Genomic DNA, 20,417 nt, shown 5'->3' on the forward strand with positions numbered 1-20,417 from the left:
GCAGAAGCTGCCTTCCCATGGCATAGCAGAGAGGAGAAGGGTGGGAAGAAGGGGTGTAGCTAGGGAGGTTATTAACAGGTAACATTTCTGAGTGCTAATGCTTTCCAAGAACTACAGCTCTTTTGCTCTGGAGACTGACTGCTCCCCATTTGGTGCGGTTATTAACAGTGGTTCCAGAACCCTCCCAAAGCAAGACTCCACACTTAATTTCCTACTGCCAGACCAAATTACAACAAAAAGCATACAGTTGTCTAGCAGAACAAGATTTTATTTCTTCACTTTGCCTGATTGTTAGTCAAGGAACTTTTTTTTGTTTGTTTTAAGGAGGATGAGTTCCTCCAACATTTGCCAATTAAAATCTACTCCTTCCAACTCTAGGATATTTATAAAATGGGCAACAATGAAGGAATGATCCAATTAGCCAGCAATTATTACTGCTATATTTATAAACTGTTCTACCCACGTAGCTGGCACATTTACCTCATTTGCTCATATTGATAAGTGAATAAAATGATGAGAGAAAAAAAAAAGTCTGGCCTTATGTTTTTCACTCATTATAAAATTTAATGCTGTAAGCTTGTGAATTCTTGGCAAGAGCAATGACTTCACTGGCTGGCTTAAAATGACTGATCAGTTATGCTGGTTGTTACATACATTGAAGGGTGACATCATTCTGGCACCTGGTTCTTGCCCATTGTCCTTCACGCAGCCTCAGACACTGCCTTCACTTCTAATTCCCACAGGATAAGGAATTAACACAGATCAGAGGAAAAGCATCTTCCTATTCAATTGAAAGCCCCAGGAAGCTGCACATGCACAAGCACTACCCCAATCCATACTGCATTTTCAAATGTTTGAGCACTTCTACCAAAGCACACATGACAACTCTGCCTGTGTGTAGGAAGAAAGAAATTTCACCCTGCATGTTTTAACAGCACTCATACAAGGTGAAAGGAGATGATGCTTTGGATGAGAAATATCAGAAGTGAAGCCTGCTCCAATAATCACAACTCAGCCATTCTGCAGCTCCTATACGCAACCTGGCACATGAACTGCTTTTGTTTCCACTGCAAACAAAGAGTAACAAGGTGAGATTTGTAGCTTAACTGGAAAAGAGCTGTGGAAAATACAGAATACACACAAAAACTAAACACATAAATATTTCCAGCAGCTGAAATAATGCAATCTTTTAGTGCCTGATCCTTCAATACTGTATACTAATTATTTTTTCCCAGATTGATTTTTTAGTAGTGAAAAGACAAAGGAAAAAGAAAGATTACAGAAGTCCTAGACCCACGTTATTACTCAAACTATGATGAAACTGTTAAGTAAGTTGTATATTTACAAAAGTATTTAGAATGAAAAAACTATCATGAAACCAAGTACCTCTGATGCTCCCACTACCCAATCTTTTATTTTAAATACATATCTATGTACAGATATAAGACAGCCCAACTTATGTGTTAAAATTATTTACCTCCTTTGCTGTACTTAAGTTTAATGGTTATTTGCTGCTTTAGGAAATTGTTTCAGTGTCTTGGACATGTAAAATGCTGATGTAAAAAAAGCATTGAGTTTCCATCACAGAGATCTACAGAAATGCTCACTGACAATGAAAAAAGTCTGTTTAGGTTTTTCTACAAAATTTCAAACTGATGATGAAAATGACTCGGTCCCTCTGTACATTTTAAAGAGCAACCAGTCTCTAACCAGCACAGGTTTCTTGTGTGGAAATCCTTTAATGCACCTCACCTGAAATCCCCCCAAACCCTACATGAACTGGTGGAAAGGGCAGAAAAACAGCAGTGCTGTAAAATGCTCCTCTCTATGATTACTTCTGCCTTCTGTTTTTAAGAGACACTTGTCTCTCTACTGCCATAGAGAAAAGGGCCATGATTCATTTCTACTTTACTCATTTTGCTCCAATTTAACTCCACTGTCCTCAATTACTAGTATAAAACTGAAAAAACCCCATTGTTCTTAGGGCTGTCCAGAGACCTGAGTTCAACAGATACTTCTGGTATTTTACAACATCCTTTGGAAAAAAAACGTGCTCGCAGCCTGAATCATCAAAGTTATAAATTTCAGATTAGAATATTCATTAAACATTTTTCCCACTGGCATGCAGTCACTTGGGGAAAATGTTTTTAATATCTTTAACCTTTTACTAATTTACACATAAAAATCTTCTGCATTTAACTACTTTCCAGTGGTGAGCTGGACTGTTGTGGCATATCATCCAAGAAAGGAAAGCTTTCCACAGTTAGGAGAAACTTTCCATTCTTCAGCCTACCCTTGCTCAAAAATCATCACCCTGGAATATTGCACACACTACTGATTCACTTTAGTGAGAAGAGCCAAGATCAATGTGGAGGCTTGAGAAAGATATAACACCAGTGAATTCAAGTGAGAAAAATTGGTGAAAAGTAGTAATAAATTGAACAATAAAATAAAAAGAGGATGGAGATAAAAAAAAAGCCTTTTCCATGCAGGTGAAACCTCCTCCTGGTACATTTTAACATGCTGCACTCATTCCAGGAGCTTCTTTCACAATAACATTTTGTGGTTTGTTTTCTGAATCACTGGAACGTGGCAACTTCACCTATTGCCGCTGAGCAATGAATTGTGAAGAGCAAACAAAGTCCCTGGGTTCCTTTTTGTTTGCATTTTGTTCACGTGCATCTTCCTTTCCCATGGTACCTGTTGTTGAAAGAGCTGCCTTTTTTTATGACAGTGATTAGTAGCAGTTATGCAGCAGCACGAGGTGTCTGTAAACATGGTTTAGTTTTGGGGGCAAACCCAGAACAGTTCAGAAAGTTGGTTTATCTCTGTGACAAGATCAGCAGTTAGAGCCCCATGAGCAGAATACACCAAATGAGTCTGGAAAGGGCTACAGCTGTGAGAGAGAAGGTGAGATATAACAGTACTGCATTTTTATTATTATTAATAAATTGGATTGTGGTAACACTTAAAGCTCTCTGTCAGATCAGGGTTAGAATCTGCAAACCACTTGAGCAAACACAACCCCCAACACCTGCAATCCAAACCATGGTTCCCTAAGGAACTCAGGACCCTGCCAAGCTTCTAAGCAGGAAATCAACTACATTTTTTTTAGAATTATTTGCTATTTTATTTGTTTGTGCTGAGTTTTTTGGTTTTGTGTTTGTTGTTTGTTTTTTTTTAATGGAATATTAATTTCCAAAATGATCTCCAATGTTTTCCATCCTCAGACTCCAACAACAACAATAACAACAACAAAAAACCAGTGGAATCGCTGGGCCTGAGCTGAGGAATTTCAGTTTTTGCTTTTTTTAAACATAGCTTCTGGGAGGAAGATTCCAAGCCGGCATCAGCTATTCCATTACCAGGTCTAACTGGAGACTGGTAACACAGAGATACACTGTAACAGCAGCAACAACATCATTCTGGAAAACAGCTGAAATCCTGCTACTGTAATCATTAGAAGGGAAAGCAGACAATCTCTGGATGTATTAGATAGGAAAACCTATCAGGTCTTTGAAATTTTTAACTTCTGCCATGGTACACCTTGCTCATACAATCTGAGGTGCCAATTAAACTTTAATTGGTGCCATTTGCTGCACTTCTTTCCTTAGTAATGGCTCCAAGCAAAGCCTGTAAATCAGCCCAAGCAGAGCTTTAAAACTCTTCATTTCCATCATGCTCATGTGCTTCATTCAATATGTCAGCAAGAAAGACTGAAGAAAGATTAGTAAATGTGTTTCTTTTGTGGCAGAAGCATTGTAAGTGTACCTGACAGCTGCCTATTACAGCATTTAAGCACTCCTGGAGTGTTTTAAAATGGTGCTGTCAAAATATTTTTTAAAAATATTATTATCCATTATTTGTATTCTAAACAGAATTTGTTTCTACAGAAAATCTGTTTTTCAAGAGGCATACAATTGCTTTGCTATCACACTATTTCTTCTGAAAGACTGTTCTTCAAAAATAAAACAAACATGACTCGATGACCCAAGGATGTGAGACTTGCCTTAGAAAGACTTGCTCAACTACATACAATGAAAAAAGCAAAACATTTGTTTCCTTTTGTGTTTTTTTTTTAATTTAGCACTATTTAAGTGCAACATCTCATGAAATGTATGAGGAAGCAGACTGAAAAAAAAAGGCAGTAAGAGTTTAAACCAAGGCAGCACACTAACATGGAACCAACAATTTGATTCAACTGCAGCACTAAAACAAAACCAGCAGCCTGCATGCATTTTCTACAGGGAACACTATGGATAAAGTTTTGAACTCCAATATAAATGTTAGCAAGTCTCCCACTGATTTCAGGAGGACCACATTTAACTTTACTGTCCTTTTGGCCTTAAAGGTTTCAGCATATCTTCCTGTAATTCTGAAACTACTTCACTTATCACACAGTTTCTCTTGCTATTGCTTTTCTCCCCACTGACAATGTTGTATTTTAGCTAAACATTTAGCACAGAAACATTCCAGGGTGACCTCTGACAGCAGCAGTTTCTGTCCCTCAACACCCACACAAACAGGGGTCTTTTCCCGAGGCTGTGGAATGTCTCCTCTAGAGTGACTGCTGGTCTATGGACCCTGAATTCCAATGTCTGGGACCTTTTGCTGATGGCAGTAGGACAAATTTCAGTTACTTCTACCCCCTTGCCAAACAAACTCCATGCCCTGAAGGATCATGGAGAAAGGAAGGTCTATGGCTTTGTGGATGCCCTGTTTTTGCCAGCTCCAATGTGTTTGGCACCAAAGACACAGCCTATGCAGTGCAGAGGAAGGAAAAGCACGAAACCATGCTGCATGCTTCAGAGACCTTTACAGCTTCAGTAGATGGGACAATAAAATCCACTACTGGGTCCATTACAGAGACACAGACACCTGCTGTCATAATGCAGGGCTAAGAGCCACCTTCACCCATACAGAGCGGTGGTTCAATCACTAAGAACACCAAACCCAGTCTAAACCAAAGAGCTTTGGTCCTGTCCGTAACAAAACTGTCCAGCAAGTTTCTTGATCACATCTGTGCAGCCCCAAAACAGCTAAGGAAATAACAAGAGACTATTTTGCTCTGCCACTTTGGACTGTGGAATGATGTGGGTTTTTTATGTGGGTCACAACCTTTGCCTGGATTACACTCCTCGGCACAAGATTTAATGTTATCTTTGGAGCCATATCAATCCAAGAAGTTGTCAGTGGTTTTATGGCAGTGGCAATTTTGTTTAAACCTTGCTATTTTTGTCATTATTTCACACCGCTGATTAACCAAGGTGGAAGAAAGGGAAATGTTCCTCTCACAATTAGGTGATCAGTGATGTGAAAACTGTTTTCATGGTGTATCCATGGACACCTGCTCAAGCTGAGTACTCTTTTGAAGCAGAAAATCCCTCATTGCTCTTTCCTTAGCTGAATTTTAAGGCAAAATATGTAATTATGATCTTAAATTAAGTTAGAAGTGTTTAAAAAATATTTATATCAGACTTACTTTGTTCTACCCTTTGCATGACAAAAAAAATAGCCAGACACATTTCTGCTACAACACTCAATACACAGATTTAAGCCCAGGGACTAATTCCCATTAAAAAATTATAAATCCTTATGAACAGGTTTCCTAAATGAATTACTTAAGATCTATTTAGCAGTTTGATCCAGCATAATTAGAATAAATAAGCACATATATGGTATGTGTCAGGCATATTACATTCTCTAAAATAAGAAGAAGCATGATTTCCAAAGCAAATCCTCTGTAAATGATCAGTATACAGCAAACATAGATTAAGTACCTTGGTCAAGCTGTTCTTCCACTTGCTTGAATAGACCAATACATCAGATCTGGGGTGTGTAGTTCTTGCTAGAGTGTACAGTGGCTTTTCAACTTTCTGTTTGGAATTTAGGAGGGAGAGAGCTACCTTTGTCGACAAACCAAGTGGATTGGGGTTGTTGGGACTAATGGTCCATGTAGAATAGGCAGAGATTTTTTGATCATTTTGCAGCAGGTGCAATGGCTTTCTCTTCATGAGGTAACACCAGGTAAAATTCGTTGTGGTCTTGAGGCTTGGAAATGACAACCTCTGCAATTCTCCCACATTCATCACAGTCAGTGTTGCTACAGGCTTTGCTTGGCCCGGGCTGCTGATGTGGGTGCTCTCATCACTGTTACTTGGGGACCTTCTTTCTTGGCTGCTACTCACAGCCTTGAGAAAAGAACTCTGGCTATTCACTGGAGACAATTCAGAAGGTTTCCTAACTACAAACACTGGTGATGTGGAAGACTTAAGGTCTTCAGATTCTGGTGATTTCTTTAGGGTTTCTGAAATCCCAGTGTCAGATGACTGATGGTCAGGCAGGTCTGAAGTACTGGCCTTGCTGCTTTTTTCATGCTGTGTAACAATATCAGGATCCAAGAGGTGATTTTCAAGAGGCTCTGTGGTGCAAACCTGTCTTACCAATACTGGTTTCTTTTGCTTATTAGTAGAGTCATTAGATCTAACATTCAGCGAATGCAATGGTCTAGCATCTGTCATACAAGCAGCTCCACTCTCATCTTTAACACGTTTTTGCTGTTTTTCCATGGCAATATCTAAACTGTTTGCTGGGGAAAGCATTCGTTTACTTGAAGCTGTAACTTCTGGTTGAGGGAAGAGTCCGCTAACTGGCACTTTCTGAATGATATTTGAAGAGCTTGACAAAGGTGAATTTCTGGTTCCACTTTCCAGTGGTGAATTTTCAAATTCAAATGAATTTGGCAAAGTCCTCTCATGATCTTTGTGAGATTTTGGCAGCTGAGTTTTGCCTTCAAGTGTTGGCACCATCACAACATTTGTTTTGCAGAGGGACTGATTTCCCTGATCCTGGGTCACTAAAATGTGAGGCAGGGGTGTAACAGTTGCGAAGCCATAGGATGGCATGCTGCTCTGAATACGGACGGGAACCACAAAAGGAGGAATCTGATGAATCTGACTGCTGCAGTTATTAGGAACAATTTGCTTTAGAGGAGGCACAGAGTATGGACTAGACATGTCAGAGAGTTTTGTCTGCACTTCAAAGGAAGAAGCATTCTGGTCCACCCCAACTTGACTCGGACCAGTCTGAATTGATAAAGTATTTTTTAGTAATTCAGAAGAGTATGTCTGACCTATATGTAAAGTTTTAACTTGAAGTTGATACTTTGGAGCAAAACAGTCCTTTTTTTCATCAGGATGACAAGAAAGTGAGTTCGTGCTTGCTTGCTCCCCTTGGGCTGATGCTTTAGTAGACGTCTGAGAAGGCTGATGAGTCAAGGATGGCTGGCCTTGATTATTCAACATGTGATCTAGAGGCTGCTGAGGCGAAGACAGGCTAACAGGATTACAATTTTGAATCGTTGAATGAGGTCTGGAGTTAGTCTGTGAATGCTGAGTACTTGAAGGAAACTCCACCAGGGGTTTGCCAGAGGTCTGCAGCCTGTGCAATGGCACTGTGGGCACATCTGTGGCATGAGCTGCCTGCAATGAAGAAGTCGATTTCACTTGAGGCTGTTGATTTTCAGGAGCAATATTTAAAGATATTTGTCTTACAAATGGCCCCCTCCTCCTTTCTAGCAGAGGCACATGTCCAGCAGCTCCGTTTGCAGACGACACTTTCGGAGTGGCTACCTCTACAAGAGGGACAGGTTTTGATGGAGACATGCTTCCATAGTCGAAAGACTTACTCCTGTAGTCCACAACATCCATTGAGGGCTGTGTGCAGCTGATCTGCTCTGAGGCAGCACGTCTCATTTCCCGGTAATGAGGTCCAGGCACTGCCAGTGCGTGTGAGCCAGCAGGAATCATGAGGAATTCTGATGACTTACTAACAGGCTCTGCTTTGGAAGGGTTCTCAGCCTTTACAGTTTCATCTTTATCAAGTGACGTTGAGAAACTGGAGGCATGAGACAAGCTACTCTCCCGACTTAGGCTTCTGGAAAGTGTGGAGTCAATGCTGGATTCAGCAGATGAATGTTCCATTTCAGCCAACCGAATTCTCTTCTTCTTCGGTGGAAGCTTTTCTGTCGGCAATTTTGACAGTGTTTCACTGCGTTGTGGCCAGTTAAATCTTTCTGTCTTTTCTGGGTCACTGCATTGGTTTTCTTGCTCTCTGTCTGGTTCTTCTGTGACCAGTATTTCAGGAACCTGGATGTTATGCTGGCGAATGAGTCTTGATGGCTGAAGTGGCGCACTTCTCTCATTAGAAACTAATTGGCTTCCCTGAACTTCCCCTCTAGGTGGTTCTGATGACAAGGGTTGGTGACGCTGGGGAGTGCTCAGATGACAGTGTCTGTCTTCTTGGATTACAACTGTATTCAAAGAGCGGTGCTTTGCACCCTTGTTGGGCTCTTGAGAAGAAACTGGTGATACTCTTTCAAATGACTCTGATTTCTCAAATGAGCTATTTCTGCTCAGTGAATTTGTGTGCTGTATTACTGAAATGCCAGTCCCTTGTCTTTTCAACTCCACCTTTTCTTGCACAGCTGAACTTGCCTGCTTTTCAATGAGGGAAGCCACCTTTGGCTCAGTAGTCTGATCTGTGCCACGAGCCACAAGCTGAATTTGGGAATTCTGAAGTAGAAGTTTACTTGGTTGTTGTGATCCTACCACAGTTGTGGTGCTGTGTTTTGACAGACTGGAAGAATTTGCTGGCTTGCTCTGGCCTTCTGTGTTCTTCGATGGTACACTCGTATCATTTTGCTGTGGGTCGTCATCATCACCAACACTTTTCATTTTCCTTCTTTTCCTTATCTGGGGTGTCTGCTCCCAGACACCAGTTGAAGTTGTGACTCTGTAGTGTAGAATTTGAGGCTGTGTACTGTTTGGAGCAGTTTTGTGCTCAGGCTCTCGGATTGCTGCTTTAGTTTTAGGTCCATGCAACTCTGAACAATAAAATTTCTTGTGGTTTTCAAAATTTTCCAGTTTTCTATATCTGTTCCTGCAGGTTTCACATTCAAACATTGTTCCTCGCACCTGAGGGGACTTCTTTGTTTTTTCTGAATTTGATCCCTGTGCCAGGGATTTGCTCCTTTGCAATAAGGATTCATTTGATAAGTTACACCCCAGATAATTTTCTTCTACAGATCGCACAGGTCCAAGACCTTGGCTTTCACCAGCAGAAGAATCTTCTATTGCTGCCTGTCTGACCAGGGTCCGAGGATGTCCACCTTGGTTCAGTGGAGTAGCAGGTCCCGACACAAAAACGTCATCGGATAAAGAGCCAATTTTATCATCAAATGACTGGCTTCCTCGAAGAGGATGAGAGGGAGGTATGACATTAGGAGGTACTGCTGAGTAACTGGTGGTAGGCATGGAATTACTTCGTGTTATAGGTAAACAGTCAAGGGATGGTACAGAAAGAAGAAAAACTTGCTTGGATTTCTCAGTGGGTGTGAAAGGAGACTTTGGTATATCAGAGCTTGAGCTAGTTCTTCTTCCCATGGGCTTTAAATCAAACTGGAAAGAATCCTTAAATATATAAGATTTTGGTGAATCTATGCTTCCTCTTCTTGAAAGAGATGTTCTTCTTGGTTTCACACTATCTAATTGTTTATCATCCACAACAGCTTCATTATCAGAAATTAACTTTGAGATACGCTCCTCAAGAGTTTTTGTTGCCAAGGGAGGTCGCATTTGGCCAGAGAGAATCAGATTTTTGTCAGCACAAACAGTTTGTACCACTGATGCTACCATGCCACTTGCTCGTGGCACACAGGGCAGAGTTTTATTTGGGTCTTTCTCAGAGGTCAACAATCCCCTTACAAAAGGAGCCGGAGGGCTCATTGTTTGATCGGCACTTTCAGAACGAGAGAAATAACCGGAATCAGTACTACCTAAACTTCTAGGGCTCAAAAGACATTTTCCTTGCTGATCTTGAGAACCATCAGTAGCCTGTTGTCTCTGTAGTTGAGCATGCACAGGTCCTCCCGTAGATCCTGGCTGTTCGTCTAACAGGCCTGCTTCTACTTTCTGATGCTGCTTTATGTCATTCTCCTTGAATGAGGCTGTATGCGTTAAATTTGACTGAAGAGTTGTGACTTTAGAATCTCCTTTTCTCTGTGCTGCAGTAAGCTCAGGTGCTGGCTCTGTGACTTTTGGGCTATCAGCCCTCAATGGAGAAACATTTACAGAATGAACTACTACTTTTGGTAAAGCTGCCCTTACTTGAGGTTCTGCATCATGTAATGAAGAGTCACCTGATATACAGTCTGGGTTGCTTAATGGAATAGGGCTTCCTTTCTGCAGTGTTTCTGCACTCGAAATGACTTTCACTAATTGTGCAGATTCCAGTTCTTGATCATCTTGTCTTTCATCTGCAGTGCCTTCATCTTCACTTTCACCGCTTTCTTCCACATCTGAATGAATGCTAAGTGCTTTGTCTGAGTCATGAGATAAGAAGAGGCCACCTGAATCTGGTTGCAGGACAAGTCCAAGTTTGATAGCGTGTGCATGAGATTTTTTGTGCTTGTAGAGATTGCTTTTGGTTTTAAATGAAAACCCACACGTCACACAAGGATATGGTCGCTCTCCAGTATGGGATCGGATGTGCTTTTGGAGAACACTGGGCTTGGCACAGGCCCGATTGCAATACTCACAGACGTATTTCCCTAGCTTTTTAGGCTTCTGGTCTTTCAAGAGGTTACATATTTGCTCTACACCATGGTTTACAACTGATGCTATCTGGGCTGAATTATACATGGGACCTATAGACACGTGTGTTGAACTTGATGTGTTAATCGACAATGGTGAAGACGAACTAGCTACTAAGGGGTTTTGAGAAAAAACCTGAGTTACAGTGGAAGATGAGGTGTGAACGACAGACGAAGTTACTGCTATGCTGTAGATCTGCTGGAGCTTGGGGTTTTCTTGACTCTGCTGTTGCACCAGCGACCTAGATAAACTTGGACACATAACAACCTGGTGATTTTGCCGACTGGTTTTAGTAATAAGGTCTTGTGAATGAGAAACTGATTGGCCTTGTGCTTGTCCAGTCTTGGCTGTTGTCGCTACATGCACATTGTTCAACGTACATGGGTAATAGGGAGGTCCAGCTGCAAACTCCTGTTGTGACAAAGACGACTGATTTTGGACACTTATTGTATTGGACGTGAGACTAGAAGAGGTGCTTACAGTTTTATTTGGTCTCAGTTTCTCTATCTGCATCCCATAAGGGGGGCACTCTTGTGCTAAGGTGTTCAGTTCAGGCTCCATAGCTTTTAGTAAGACATCGAATGCAGTACGCGTACATGGGGACGACGTACTGCAATCAACAAAGTTAATACATTCATTACTGTCAGTCTTTGTATTACTTGATGAGGAGCTTGAGGGAGGCTTCCTCTCTGCTGAGTTCAGTTGGTTTGCATCAGTATCCCCCGCTGCCTGTTTACACAAATCTAAGGACTGATGTGTCAGTGAAAGCTTTGTCTGCATTGATGTCTCAGATTTGGTTGTTTCAACACTTATCTCACTGCTAAGTGCTCTCCCATTTTGTTTGGTACATTGATTTCCATTTTGCGCGGGCAGGTGATCCTGTGCCGTGGCATGTTCGGAGGCATCCGGAAGAGCTTTTAGCGGTGAAGGGTCTACATTTTGCTTAACCTTGGCTTCAGCAGGGCTTCTCAAAGGCGATTTTGGTATTTTTTTAAGATGGTTTTCAGAAACAATCTTTTTTCTTTTCACACCCTTAATTGTATCTTGGGTTCCTCTAGTACCAGCATCGGTGATTTCTGTTAAAATACAAAAAGCATAAAAAGAATTTTAAAAAAATTCAAATTGGATAATGGAGTATATTTTTTATTTATACCGTTTTACCATCTCTAAGTTTCAACAGTAAGCCCTGGGGCAACAGGACTGTCCGTCTCTCCAGCCTCCAATACTTTCAGCTAACAGTAAATGTATCTTAGAGAAGATCTACCATGTTTTCATCTAAAATGAGCAATGCTTTCTAACTAATGCTTGAAGACATTACAAAAGTAATTCACTGTAGGAAAAGCTTCAAAGGAAATGTAAGAAAGGGAAGGCTACTGAAGGAATATTTCAGCAACTCCTTTTCAAACATGTAAAAGAAGCCTCTCTCTTGCACTAGTTTAAGAATTCAAATTATTATAGGAGGAAAACGAAGAACCAAGACACATGTCATATTTGTCACTTTTTCCATCTATATGTTCCCATAGTCAAGGAATGAACACAACTTCCTCATGGTTATATTTGTAAGTAGATTTATCATGGAAATGGCACAACCACCCACACCATCTGTCAAATACTGTATTTCAGAGCCCCAATTATTGAATTTCAATAGCATTTCAGATTAGCAACTACTGTGGATGAATAAAATCAGTCACACTTAAATGACTTCCTATTTGTGCATCATGAAACAAAATAAACTAAATTTGAATTATTTCATTACTAGCTACACTTGTTGCTGATTTTAAGCAGATATGCATGCAGAGTTTCAGGGGGTTTGGGAATAGCAAATGAATTGGAGCATTATTCAGCAGAATAAATTTGTAGGAAGCACTTGTATTTGTAGACAGTCCAATTCCCTCTGTAACAAAAACCACAAATAGACTGAATTTCAGTGTTGATACACAGAAGCCTTTTTTTAGTGGATACCCAAGTTACACATCCTTGTCTACTTCAAATGTATGATAATATATCAGCTAATTTTTTTTTTTTACTTCTATCCTAACATAGTCAGAGCCACTTCCTCCACTAGCATCACTGGTAGGGCAGAGGAAGCTAAATATTAAATGGATGTAAATTCACTTTTTTAGGCTTTAACAACTCCTTCATTATGCTGTTAGCAAACCCCCTACTTGTCTGGCTGCCAATATTAATAGCAAAGGAGGAATCCAGTATGACTGGAGGGCTGATGGCTCTGGGAAGGTTCAGACATACACATTTTGGGAAGCAGCACTGAGTAACCCCAAGCAGTTTTTCCTGTATGAGTAACTCAGGAACAGAGGTTTATGTGCAGTTCTAGGTGAAGAACAGCCTTATACCAACACATAAAGGGATGAAATTCTCACAGTCAAGGAGGCATGTGGAAGAATCTCAGATTTCCCAGTACTCATCAACCCTACAGCCCCTTGGACTGGCAAACACTGTCCTCTTGCAGAAACACCAGCTGAATTGCATACTGTGGTGGGAGGAAAGCCAATGCATTGTGTGCATCTGACAAGAGATACTGCAGCTGATGAATCCAGAGTGAAATTCCTGTTCCATTTAGAGGAAATCCAGGCCCTGCCTAAAGCTTGCCTAGCACAAGAGAATGCAAAGTGACCAGTAGGGAAAAAAAGCAAAGATGTTATGCTTTCTCCATGCCAGAGCACAACCCAACTGGGATGTGTGGTAATGCCAGATACTTGGAATTTCAAAACCAAAGATCTGCCTCAATGCCAACTTAATTATACACATATATTCAGTTAGGGTGAATGGATATTCAGATTACTCTGCAAACTGAAAGATTAAAGACTACATATCACACAATGTGCTGGTTTTGGCTGGGGTAGAGTTAACTTTGTGTACAGTGGCTAGAATGGGAATTATGGAGTCTTGGCTGCTGGCTGGGGTGAAACCACAGCATACATAATTCATTGCAGGTGTGGAATCTCCGCAGAACCTCACCCATACCTCTCCCAGCCCCACTAGACAAAGCTTACCTATGAAGAGCAAGAAGAGTAAGAGTAAGTGTGTTTTGCCACATTCAGCAGTCCCATGAAAGAGATGCTTGAATCCCTTGCCAGAACTACTGGCTCCTGGTTCTGGTAACTTTGTGCTCCTCTTGGGCTTCCAGAAAGAAATTTCTGTGATAATTGTTCACTTAACCTTTAAATGAACTTCAGATTTATTGCTGTATCATAAAAACCTATTCCTGTTAGGCTGGATTTAACATATTCAAAGCCAAGCAGTCTTCCATCACAACGTTTTGTACTTTCCATCGCTTCACAATTTAATAGTGACTTAAACTAATAATTTATCATTCATATTATTAAGGGTGAATTCTTTACAATTCACAGTCTACTGCAACTGTTTTTTCTTCAATAACAACAAAAACCAGTTTTATACGAATCAAAGAGAAAATAACAAGGTAATTACATAAAAGCGTGCTTTTAGCCATGGTTTGGCGATCTCTCTGAAACGTGGCCACGTTAATTGCACATAAGTGATTTGGTTCCTTTTATGCACACGCTGTAGCTTTTGTGTTGTCACAATCACGCCTCCACACCCATCATACTGCCGGTGTTTGTACCCGAGCACTACGGGAAGAGCTGGGCAGATTACACAGCTAGGAAAGTAAGAGTGCCATGAATTGCAAACATCCAAGCAAATGTACACAAAAAAGACTAAGTTGTTTCCTACTGCAGCAATTGAACAATCAAATGATGTGGTGCTTCCTGATATATCGGAATATTCAAAGCTACTGTTTCTGGGTTTCAACCACACAGTGCCAAAGAACAAGGATACTCAAACCTGCACAATGTACGGGTGAACTGGAAACCAACACAGCTGAAAGATATAATGTGGCTTACAAAAGCCTTAACGGAAGTAAAAATGTATCTCTAATCTAATCAACATACAATTAAAAAGATTCACTCACTACGAATAACAAGATCAGAATTTTGCATAGTATCTTTATTGCTTTGTTTTTAAAAATGCTGCTTAACACCTGCCAAAGTATAAAAATTGTTTAGGAAATTGAAAAGAAAAGAAAAAAGAATAAACAATATGCATTGCATTATATATTAAAAAAATAGGGGTTCTTTTCAGTCTTCACTATAATTGTACTGCTTCTATACCAATAAAATTCCAGTCTACAGAAATCATGAGAACTAATTTCTTATTCGTATTTCTGCCTCTACAGATTTTCTGATCCCAGAGATGGAGTCACAGAATTGCTTCAGTGTACCTGTCTATAAAATCTTGTAAAATGTACTTACTTGACAATGACTTTACATGGCTTAAAAAAGGTTTAAGTCCTGTCTTCTACCCTATTCCTGGATAATTTAGAAATCTTTAATATTATTATTATTAATGGAAATATTCACCTTATGTTTGCTAATAACCAAATTTTTGGCATATCTGGAGAAAAAAAGGAACTACCAACAACTTTGCTTCACTTATTTTTAGCTTGTCATTCTTTTTGAATAAGTCTCTGCTTTGTATTCCCAGTTTATGTTGAAGACATTCCACTGCACGTTTCTTAATCTACAGCTACATGATTGCACAAAGGTCAACTGCATCAGTGTTTCCAGAGGCATCAACAAAACTGGCAGAAAGCATCGGTCCCCAAATGCTAAAGACTCCTCTGCCTTGCAACTTTCAGGAGTGCGATGACTTGCCAGGGCTGTCCGTGTACCCACATTCACAAACCGACACTGAACAAAAAGAGTGTAAAAACACCCTGATGTGGAACAAAAGTGTGATGTTGATCTGCTTTTCTTTCTCTCCCAGCCATGCCATGTGCTCTGCTCACCCCCTCTGCAGTCACCCGGCCATTCTCATAATTCAGTGGTAATTTCCCCTCTCCTCTGGTGGTGAAGTGGTATTTTTGAGAACTGCTGTCATCTCAATCAGATGTCAAAAAAGAACTTTTCTCATAAGCTTATTACATCAAATAGGATTAAGTTACTCAGGCCAGGAGAAGAGGGGACAATGCCACTGTGCTCAATACCTCGCTTTTCACATTCCACGGACACCAGAGCATCTCTTTTGTGCTTTGCCTAGTTGGCTTTGTTCTCCCTGTTCTCAAGATTCTCCACTAATTCATCTGCTTCAGGATGAATTCTGTACTCAAAACATGACAAGAGAAAGCTGATGTTTCTAAACATGATTTTGTTCACCTACAATTTCTCTGATGCGCTTCACTCTATGCACAGGAAATAGAACAACAGAACACAGGTGTGATGGTGCAGATAGCAATCTGCAGAGTAGCTCACACAGCAAATAAGGGAAGTTATAAATGATCTGATTTTTTGTTTTAAAGCATTTACTGGTGAACCAGACAGTGTCTTGACAAAATGATCTCAACGGTTTTGTTTAAGTAACTTCCAGAACTGCCTGTCTCAAAGCCTACATGTTATTATAACACCCACTCTCTTTCTCTCCCTTCTAATAGAGCTACAGGCTTGAACTTAAAGAAAAGAGTAAGAGGGAAACAAGGAAGGGCACCACTCCCTTCTCCCTCAGTGCCACCCCATGAACATGGAGCAAGCAACCACTATCTATCCCTGCAGTCCAATGAGCCCATAATTTTCATCATACGTACTCACTTCACGTCGCAGAATTTTAAAAAATCACTCTTGGCTCCCATACAAAGACCAGACTTTAAAATCCAAGTGTCTGATCTTTTAGCTCTTTGCAAGACCAAGTCTCTTCTGAAAGTCTTCAAGTACTAATTGTCCTAAATGAATGGCTAAGAGGTTGCTGTGACAGCAGCAATGCTAGTGATCCAAAGAGGGAAGGGTCCCCAAAAGAGAGAGACTGTTACTAAAGACTTTATTCTGATTTAAGCTAAGCTTTACATACTCTTTAATTTTGATTTCACCAAAACTACCAAAAGCACTCAATCACCTCACTGGGTCTGTTTCCATGAATAAGAACATGATTATGAAATAAACAAATAAGAAATAATATATTTGCTGGCAAATGTAAGGCCACCAGGACTCACATTAAATGCAGCAAGGAATAACTAAATGTTCATTTTTAATAAGTTACCTTTTCAGCTTCATACCATTTCCTATGTGTTAGTACAGCCATAAATATTTTCCCTAACAACAAAACCTTGATTACATAACTGACCCATACAACTATGAAAATGTTCACAGCCAACAAGTCAACACGAAGATTTGAACATGATTAACACAAGTGCCATGCTTAATTTCAAGTACTAATAAAATCGGATTTTAAAGCAAAACAATTTGAACAGTCTTATTTCAGTGCCTAATTTCAGGCTTCATGAAGTGGCCAGAGGGTGGTCGCTCCCTGTCTCAGAGGTCAGGAGGCAAGTGACAGAACTTGGGGCACTCCAAGCCAGCAGTGCTATTTGAGAAGCCCTGTCAGCAGGATTCATGCATGTTTATGAACACCAGTCCAAACATATCTAGAGCAGACCCTTAAAAACACTGGATTTGTAGGTAAAGCACATTTTAACATGGATTAGCTAAAAAGAAAAGTAAGGAGGAGCTTTGACATTTAAAGGCTAAAGCAATATGACAGGGATTGGATCAAGTGCTCATCTCATCTGTGCCAACATTTGTCCTTTTGTTCATACCAGCCAACAGCAGATGATTCCACAGGGCATGCATAAAGTGAGTATGGCTTCAGGATTTCACACTGTCTGTAAGCACATGATTATTTTTCTTGGTGTTTTTAACAGACAATGTTGATATGTGACCCATCAAAGGTATTGTGCTGGCTGTCAGGCACAGGTTCCCCAGTCCTCTTTCAAGGGTCATTTCCAACAGATTTTTGTACTGGAATGACTATTTTATCAGCATAATTTCTCACTATTAACCAAAATACTAACTATTCTACTAACACAAGCTCCAGGAAAGGTGCACCTGTGTTAAAATGTAGTACCTGCACCCATTTGAGTAGTGCCACTAACTTCAATGACAACACACATTTTTGTAAAGTCAAATTAAATTTTAATGCCCTCTACCATCACACCCTGGGAAGCCCAAAAAATCAGTGTTTCTCAAGTTCATATGTTAAAAGTAATTGTTGAGAAAAATATATATTGATCGATACACACCAAGAAATCACATCCAGTTCCTCTGCCACTGAGTGAATTTTCCAAACTGAAAATTGGTATTTCATACCATCACGAAACAATTCAGTTGGGAAGGGGCCTCAGAAAATCTCTAGTCCACCCTCCTGCTCAAATCAGGGCCAGCTATGGGATCAGACCTGAGTCCATAGGGCTTTGAACTACAAAGTATTGGAAACCTCCAAGGAGAGAGTCTACACAGCTTCTGTGAGCAACATTTTCCACTGCTTGACTGTGCTCATGGGGAACAAGCCAGTGTGCATCACTCTTGTTTCAACTTGTTCCTATTGCCTCTCATCCTCTCACCACTCTCCACCATGACGTCTGACTCCATGATAACCACCTCCAAAACCACCTTTTCTCAAGCCTGAACGAGCCCTGGTCCCTCAGCTTCTCCTCAGAGTGCAAATGCTCCAGCCCTGATGGCTGTGGTGCCTCAACACTGAACTCACGCCAGGTTTCTGATGTTCCCCCTGCACTGGGGAGAGTGGGGTGCTGCTGGTATAACTGGAGTATCTAAAAGTGGTCTAAGGGTTGCTGAGTAGAGGCAGATAATTCATTCCCCTGATCTGGTCATGCTTTCATCCATGCAGCCCAGGATGCTGTGGTCTCCCCTGCAGCCAGGTGTGCTGCTGGTGGGTGCCCAGCTTGCTGCCCACCACACCCCCGGGCCTTTCTACAGAGCTGCTCTCTGGCCTGTCAGTCCCCAGCCCGGGTCTCCTCCTGCCTGGGCGCAGGGCTGTGCATTTGTACCTGTTGAACTACTCCTCTGGTTGTCCACCTAGCCAGACCTTACCAACCTCACCTGGATATTGCAATATTGTGGGACAACAGTGTCCCCTTGTCCCCAGCTCTATAATAGAAGCCATTTTATCATAGTTATCAGAGCTTGCATCAATTTCCATGCTTATGAGATTGGAATACATTAAGCTGAATGTCTGCAAAATACTTTTGCTCATGTTCATACCCAAGACACTGCTTGCATGCTTCCACAGATCTTCATCTTGTTAAGTCATCATGATCAGAATACACACCAATGAAACTTCTCTCGCTACACCAGGAACAGCATCCCCAGGAATCCTGCTTTTCTATTTTCCTTTTTGCTTAATTCCTTTCCCACTTGTGACTTCCATCATGAAACAAATCCCACCACTAAATTCTGTTCACATTTCTTCTTACTAATGGCAAAACTAACAGGCACCTCAATAAAATCAATGCAATATAAAAACATTCTGCTCATATGGAATTTTGGGGTTTTCAACTGCAGACATTCCAAGAAATACCCATAGTGCTGGCTATCAAAAATAAGCAATTGCTAAGAACTGGCAAATATCCTTTAGCAATGTTTAGTACAAATGGCAAAGTTTAAACTACACAATCTACTGTTTCTACTAATTCCATATTTACAGGAGTGAATTGTGAAGGTACGTTACCTATGAAGGTAACACTGAGGAAAGGAAGAAGCATTTCTTGCCTTTAAGTAATATTTCCCTGAAATAATAGGCCTGCCTATATTTCTCCTGTGAGGGAGATAGAAGCTGGTGTGGGAGTGAGCAAGGGGCTCCTCAGCCCCCAGGTTTCACGACCTCCCTCACCAGTGTTTAAGTTGCAAAGCTACACTGAAACTGAAAGGGGAGAATAATGTTCTGAACTGTTTGAAGGTACAATGAAGAGATACAGATATGATCCAGTAATTAATTCAAACCACAAAAGGTTCCTCCCCAAGAAACAGGAACACACATAACCTCCTAAGTGAAATACAGTAACTGACATGTTTAAAGTTTCCAGCCACAAAGGTGTCCTCTGGGCTAGTCCTCACATACGGTGAAATACCACTGCGAGGGCAGAGCGGATTAGCTTTATAAATTGTGCAATAACATTTTAGCATAAGCAAAGGGAGACACCTTTGCCCCCAGGCGCAGGGCTTGGACTTATCAGGAAGCTCTCCCATGATACAGTTTCATCTCAGATGTGAGAGCCTGCCAACCCTTGTTTGGCCTTGGGACAGGTAAAGAGGAAATGATAAGCTGCAGTCTGGGGCTGTCTTCCCTGCGGCACCTTTTCAAGTCGTGGCTACTCACATCGAGACACCCTTGACTTCTGATGAGGTGTAAAGGACATAACTGCCCTAGCTAACAGGACCAAGAAATACCTTCTTTAGAACAGTTTGGTTTAATTTAGTGCATCTAGGATCTCAAGTGAAGAAAGTAACAACCAGCAGATTTTTAGCCATCAAATCAGCATGCTTGATGAGGAAGACCATGAAGATCAAACAACAATAAGCATTTGACAATTGAGGTAACATGAGAGCCTCAACTGAGACATTCCAACGTCCATAGGCAAACAGCAATCAAATGCAAGACATCTGAAAACCTCTGACCAAAGTGAAATAGGATTTTTTTCCCCCCAAAAGAATTAATTTCCTGCCCAGCATGACACACATTAAATGAAACATGACATTTGATACTGATCAAGATTTCCCACCATTATGGTGTAAGAAACCAGCAGAGGCTGAACCACTGAGAAGTTTCATAAAACTTGACGTTGAAAGACAGAGGAAAAGCAATGCAAACACAGCAGACACTGACCACACAGGCTATGGTTAATGCCTAACTACACACATAAAATGGCAATGTATGAATATT

The 20,417-nt window shown here is 40.8% G+C and overlaps 1 protein-coding gene across 5 annotated transcripts in view; it reads right to left on the reverse strand.

Moving 5' to 3' along the window:
* Positions 1 to 20,417, reverse strand: part of HIVEP1 (HIVEP zinc finger 1) — a 131,896-nt gene that overhangs the window by 21,433 nt on the left and 90,046 nt on the right. For all 5 annotated transcript variants that reach the window (XM_030943327.1, XM_030943325.1, XM_030943324.1 and 2 more), the window contains exon 4: positions 5,781 to 11,728. In XM_030943327.1, coding sequence (XP_030799187.1) covers positions 5,781 to 11,728 — 5,948 coding nt within the window. The remainder of the gene's footprint in view (positions 1 to 5,780; positions 11,729 to 20,417) is intronic.

Source organism: Camarhynchus parvulus, chromosome 2 (genome assembly GCF_901933205.1).
Source record: "Camarhynchus parvulus chromosome 2, STF_HiC, whole genome shotgun sequence".
Taxonomy (NCBI): Eukaryota; Metazoa; Chordata; class Aves; order Passeriformes; family Thraupidae; genus Camarhynchus; species Camarhynchus parvulus.